Below are 5,959 nucleotides of genomic sequence, written 5' to 3' on the forward strand. Positions count from 1 at the left end.
ATGGATTTATTAGAACTTAGAAACATGATCTGTAGAACGAGTAATGCGGTCGGCCATATGTTGACCACATCAGAGTTCTTTTTATTTCATAAGCATATATACAGTATGACTTAAAAATTTCTTCTGCTTACACATTTCTTTTTCTGTACCTATATACATTATATCAGGTAATTTGTTCGACGAGCCAAAAATATTTTTTTTTTGGTTTTGCCATTTCTTCCTGTTCTTCTTTTAATTATGAACTTAACCCACTTATACATACATAATGTATATTTAAAATTTTGAGTAATAGCTACATATACAAATACATGCATATTTGCACAAAAAAAAATTGTTGTTGGACTCGGTATAATCATGTTTTAATTCTACTTTTGATATGTTACGGTAAATGTGCTTATTTCAATGCTAGTTTTTAAAATATTTAATTAGTAACCTTTTTAGTTAATTTTGAGTTTAGAAGTTAATTATGTATGTACCTATATCTATTTGAAATGGCTTGGTACGAGTACATACACTTGATTGAAAAATTTGGTCTAACATATTTAAAATATACTCATATAATGTACGAATTTTTGAAGTTGAATGGTACTAAAACACATGTTTTATTTACAGAAAAAGATAATCCTGCCATTAAAATGTGAAGAAAAAACAATTACACGCGTAAGTTATACTCGTATTTGTTAATAAATGTAGTTTAAGAAACCAAAATATGTAAGTATAGACGAAATACTTCTTAAAGTATTGTCACTTGAAGTGTGACACAAAGTTGTCTGTGTTAATATATTTTGTAATAAATTCTACACTAACATAGTACTAAAGTATTCAAGTCCAGATTTGTCACGGGTAAACGGTTTTAAAATCACCCCACTATTTGTTTTTGCTTTAGCTTGTAAAATAAAAAAAATATGAATTAAAAACATTGTTATATATTTAAAATGAAAACCAAAAAAAAACGACAAAAAGTAACTTCAGATTTTTTGCAACATGAACAGAATTCTAATAAAAAATAAACGTTCTTATTTTCTTCAAATTCAAAAAATATGAAGCCGATCGTACCAAACAAAAAATAATGGGCAGATGTGGAATCGTATTTGTGGTTTAAAAATAATATTTTTATTTATGTTAGTTTTTATTTTTTCTGTTGAGCAAGCAACCGTATCATATATATATGTACATACATATAGGTTCACAAACACAAATGCACTTATGCTTAGGTGATATTATAAGAACAGAACGGAAGGTAACTAAGTAAATTAAAGTATAGTTGCTATCTTTTGCCATGCGTAAACTTAACACGACAAAAAAGAAAAAAAAAACAATATTTTGCTCATCATAACAAACATCTGCCGTGCGATTTCAAAAATTTTAGAAGGGAAAAAAACGAAACAACAACAAAACTATACTGGCAACGTAATAATAGTGGAATTGATCGAGCAGCTATTTGCTGGAGAATAAACAAAGAGAACTTCAATAACAGGAAAAGAGGGAATGAGAGAAAATTGTATATGGAAAGCCAACAAATCACTTATTTTTGTTTTTTATAATAGGGTGTTCCAAAATTTTTGAAAATTAAAGTTTCAAATTGATGGCTTCTTTAGAAAGTCAATTTTCACACAATTTTCTTTTTCTGAGACTATTTCAGTTGTTTCACAAAATGTAATTTTTGAATTGCACTTGCATTATTTCAAAACGTTGGCTGTGCAATTCAAAATGAAATCTCGTCGTTTTAATTTTGCTTTGCATTCGCCACTAATAAAAACATTAAAATATTAATTTTTATGTAAACCGTGGACAACCTTTTATGAAAGCAAAAAAGGAATTGGTGAAACAAAAAATGAACAAGGAAACGAGTAAAAGTAAAAGAGTGCATAAATAAACTAACACCAAGTTATTTTATAAGTAAAGCAACTACAGCAGCAAGCCATTTAATCAATACTAAGGATAAAAACTGCCGATCTTGTCTACTGTTTCATTCTACTGATTCATTAGTATTCGATATGAAAGTGTGCTGTACGGGCGATACTAATTTTAAACTGCGTTAAAAAATATTTTAAAAGCTACAACATAAAAATAATTTTATCCTTTTTGGACATTTTTATGAAATATTATTTAAATATGGCGGATATTGAAAGTATAATTTGGAATATTCTTTTCGAATTGTGAACTAATTTTAAATAAGTGATTGTATATAAGGATTAGAGTGGATATTGTTGAACTCATTTGACAAAAAATTAAAATTGTTAATTAAAAACGTGTAGATTCTTTAACATTTAATTTTAGAGTAAATTTTTATTTTTGAAATAAGAAAAATAAAAACAATGATAATTACTTAATGTTCGACGTGTTAGTGTACCTTGAAATTTAAGGTAAAGTAAAAAAAAATTGTAAAAACGGGCGTCGTTTCATTTATTTTACCAGTTTTCTTTTATTTTTAATAAATATTTTTACTATTCCACGGTACTAATAACACAGTTTTAAAACAATACTATATTAATACACGATTTTTAAGAAAGAAAATATTTTACTAATATGCGTAAATCATGTTGAAAACAAATTTAGTAATATTAATTTCAATTGTCGTTCTTTTGCAACATACAATATGTCTCCAAAGTACGCCAATGAATCACAATCCTCCAGGAAACGAAGAGGAAGAAACTATTCTTCAACACAAAATACATCATCATGATTGGAAACGTATTGAAATAATGGATCCTGTAGGGCTTTACACGTTAGAATGGTGGGTAAAGTCAAAGGAAATATTTTTTCGTGCAACTGTCAACACACAAGGGTTTATTGGATTAGGATTTTCTAAAAAGTCTGGTTTAATGGCCGGATCAGATTTAGTTTTATTATGGGTGGATGATCGTACTGGTAAGCCAAATATATTGGATTGCCATGGAGATTTAACATCAAATAGTGCCGCTCCTATACAGGATGATACTCAGAACTATAACATTATTGACGGTTTTCAAAATTCAACACATACACAAATTGAATTTTCTCGTTCTTTAGAAACATGTGATCCACATGATTTACCTATTGGAAGTGAAACTTTAAAGGTTTTATGGTCTTTTGGTAAAACAGATCCAATTCATGGAAATTTAAATAGCCATGGCCACAATCGTGGTGTAAAATCGCTTTTTTTATTGGGACCATTATTCAAAAGACCATCTCCTCCCTTATTAGACTTTTTTGACATAAAGCAATGGGATGTCACGGTAAAAAATGTTGCTGTAGAAAACAATGTAAATTCTTTATACTGGTGCAAAATAATAAGTGCTCCACCCTTAAATGAAAAACATCACATAATTGGATACGAGCCGCTGCTAACCAAAGAAATTAATACAAAAAAACCGCTTGTTCATCATATGATTTTATTTGAATGCTCTACGTCATCATATTCTAATTCGAATTCGGCTTCTTGGGATGTTTGGGTCAAAAGTAATGGGTCAGTTTGTAACAGTAATTTAGTAACACCACGCGATTGGGATTCATGTATAACGCCGGTTGCTGTTTGGTCAATTGGCTCTACAGGTCAATTTTTACCAAGCCATGTTGGTATTCCAATAGGTGGTGGATCTCATAGTGCTAAATACTATATGCTTGAAGTACACTATGATAACATTTATTCCAGAAAACTTTTTGATAATTCCGGTTTTCGTATTCATTATACAAAAAATTTAAGACAAAACGATGCTGGCATCATGATTTCTGGCATATCAGCTTCCGATACTCTTATAATCCCACCAGGACAAAAACTTTATCGCAATGTTGGTATATGCGCACCAACATGTACAAGTGCTTTATTTCCAAAATCAGGTATTAAAATTATATCGGGAGCCCTACATTCACATTCTGCCGGCAGAAAACTAAAACTAAGGCATATTCGAGATGGGAAAGAATTAGAAAGAATTATTGAAGACGACAACTACGATTACAATTATCAACAAGTTCGACAATTAGAAAATGAAACAACTATATTACCTGGTGATTATATTATTACTGATTGTGCCTACGAGACAATCGAACGTAAGCGACCTACATTTGGAGGTTTCTCAATGAAACAAGAAATATGTCGTTCATTTTTAACTTATTATCCTAAAATTGATTTAGCGGGTTGTTACAGTATGACACCGGTCCAAGAATTTTTTGCTACCTTTGGAGTCTATAAATTTCGTTCTTTAAATATGACTGATGTTGAAAACCTTTTTCTATATAATGGAAATATTTTAGATTTGTTGCCTAGTAAAGTATATGAAACTGATACTTTTAACAATACAGTTAGTGATGTAAAAGAAAAAGCTGACGAATATTACCAACAATCCCTTTTAAATAAATTAATAATATCAGATCCAGTTGAATTTCATGACAGAACATTTATGAATCATTTAATGATTTTACCATGGTCAGAACAGTTATTTACCCGAAGAGTAGAACAAAATATAATTAATGGAAAGCATATGACATTTTGTAAAATTTCTAATGAATCAGCTTCAATACCATCTGAAATCATTTGTTATCCAAAATATACACCGTACATAAAATTATCTAGTACATGTCCATATCATCAGCTACTATTAGAAAGTAGTACTTTGACAGCGACGGCGATTTCAATAAATTGTGTAACTGAAAAAATTTTACTAGTCTTAATAAGTTTAACATTAATATCAGTAAATTTTAATTCTGAAATTTTTCTTAGTCATATAATTTAAGTCGAAAGAATGAAAATCTTATGTTTAAGCTATTTATTGAAAAACATAAAAGGAAAATATGTGAATATAAAATGAATAGATCTAATTTTAAATATTTATTATTGTAAATTTTTTAAAACTGAACTGTAAGTAGTATTATTATTTCAAAAATTGTGTTATAATGGGAAAAAATTCAAACTTTTAGAATTTTATTTATAAGTATGAGTAAGTTTATTAGAAAATTTAAGTTCAATTCACGAAATGATTAATGCGCTTAAATGATTATTTAAGCGCATTTAAGTGAGTTTAAAGTTGAATTGTATGAAATTATAAGAAAATTTTAGTCAGAACTTAGAAAATTCCCATTGATCTCAAGAAGAGAGGAACATACCGCTAATTATAATAATATTTGAACTCGGGTTTTTTGAATATATTTTTTCCGTATCTTTGACAAGCAAATTTAAAAGAAATTAATATAAATACATACATACATACTGTTGTATTTATATTAATTTCTTTTAAAGACTCAAAGTAAGTGTTGTAATTATTAATTTGGAAATATTTTGATACGTATGTGTCTCTATAATATTAATACGAGTATAATATAATGTCTGCATGTATCTATCTGAGTCTCTATAATTATATGCATGATTGTAGGTATATTTGTATGATATATATATATAGGGATGGTGAACTTACATAAATAACTCTTATGGTATAAAAATTTATATCTAACTCCAGTAAAGTCAACTTGCTTATACATACATATACATAATACATTTTGTACATACAACATTTTAATATAGAACATTTTAATGTTTGCTAGAAAATTTCATGAAATAATTTAATATAATGTGTATATATGTGTATGTATATACATTATATGAAATTAAATTTTAATAAAATAATTTTAAAATATTTCGTAAAGATGGTCAGAAAATAATTTATCTAGAAAGTTTAATAAAGTCTAATTCAGTTTAAGTAATAATTGTATATGATAAATAAAATCTAATAATAATAATATAGGTATAATATATATAATTATAATCATATTATTTAGAAAATACCAAAGTCAGAATACCAAATTTGGGTATAAGAATTTAATATTTCGATTAAAACTTTCGTTAAAGGAAATTATCTTTTAGTTGTAATTAAGAAATGTAAATGTAAATTTATACTTAAAATACAATTTATTTAAAATAAAATTAGAATTTAATTTTTTTTCTATTTAATTACAATGTTTAATTTTACTATATGTACTTAATAAT

The 5,959-nt window shown here is 27.3% G+C and overlaps 1 protein-coding gene across 1 annotated transcript; it reads left to right on the plus strand.

Annotated features, from left to right (window-relative positions):
• The first annotated feature begins 2,540 nt into the window (after positions 1-2,540).
• LOC129610820 (MOXD1 homolog 1) lies at positions 2,541-4,712 on the plus strand. The gene has a single exon (XM_055523566.1). The coding sequence runs from the start codon at positions 2,541-2,543 to the stop codon at positions 4,710-4,712; it is 2,172 nt and encodes a 723-aa protein (XP_055379541.1).
• The last annotated feature ends 1,247 nt before the right edge of the window (positions 4,713-5,959 follow it).

This window comes from Condylostylus longicornis, unplaced genomic scaffold (assembly GCF_029603195.1).
Source record: "Condylostylus longicornis isolate FDR11 unplaced genomic scaffold, ASM2960319v2 ptg000048l, whole genome shotgun sequence".
NCBI lineage: Eukaryota > Metazoa > Arthropoda > Insecta > Diptera > Dolichopodidae > Condylostylus > Condylostylus longicornis.

Excerpts from the sequence above, each read along its gene's own strand:
- LOC129610820 (XM_055523566.1), top strand. The coding sequence starts at position 2,541 with ATGTTGAAAACAAATTTAGTAATATTAATTTCAATTGTCGTTCTTTTG.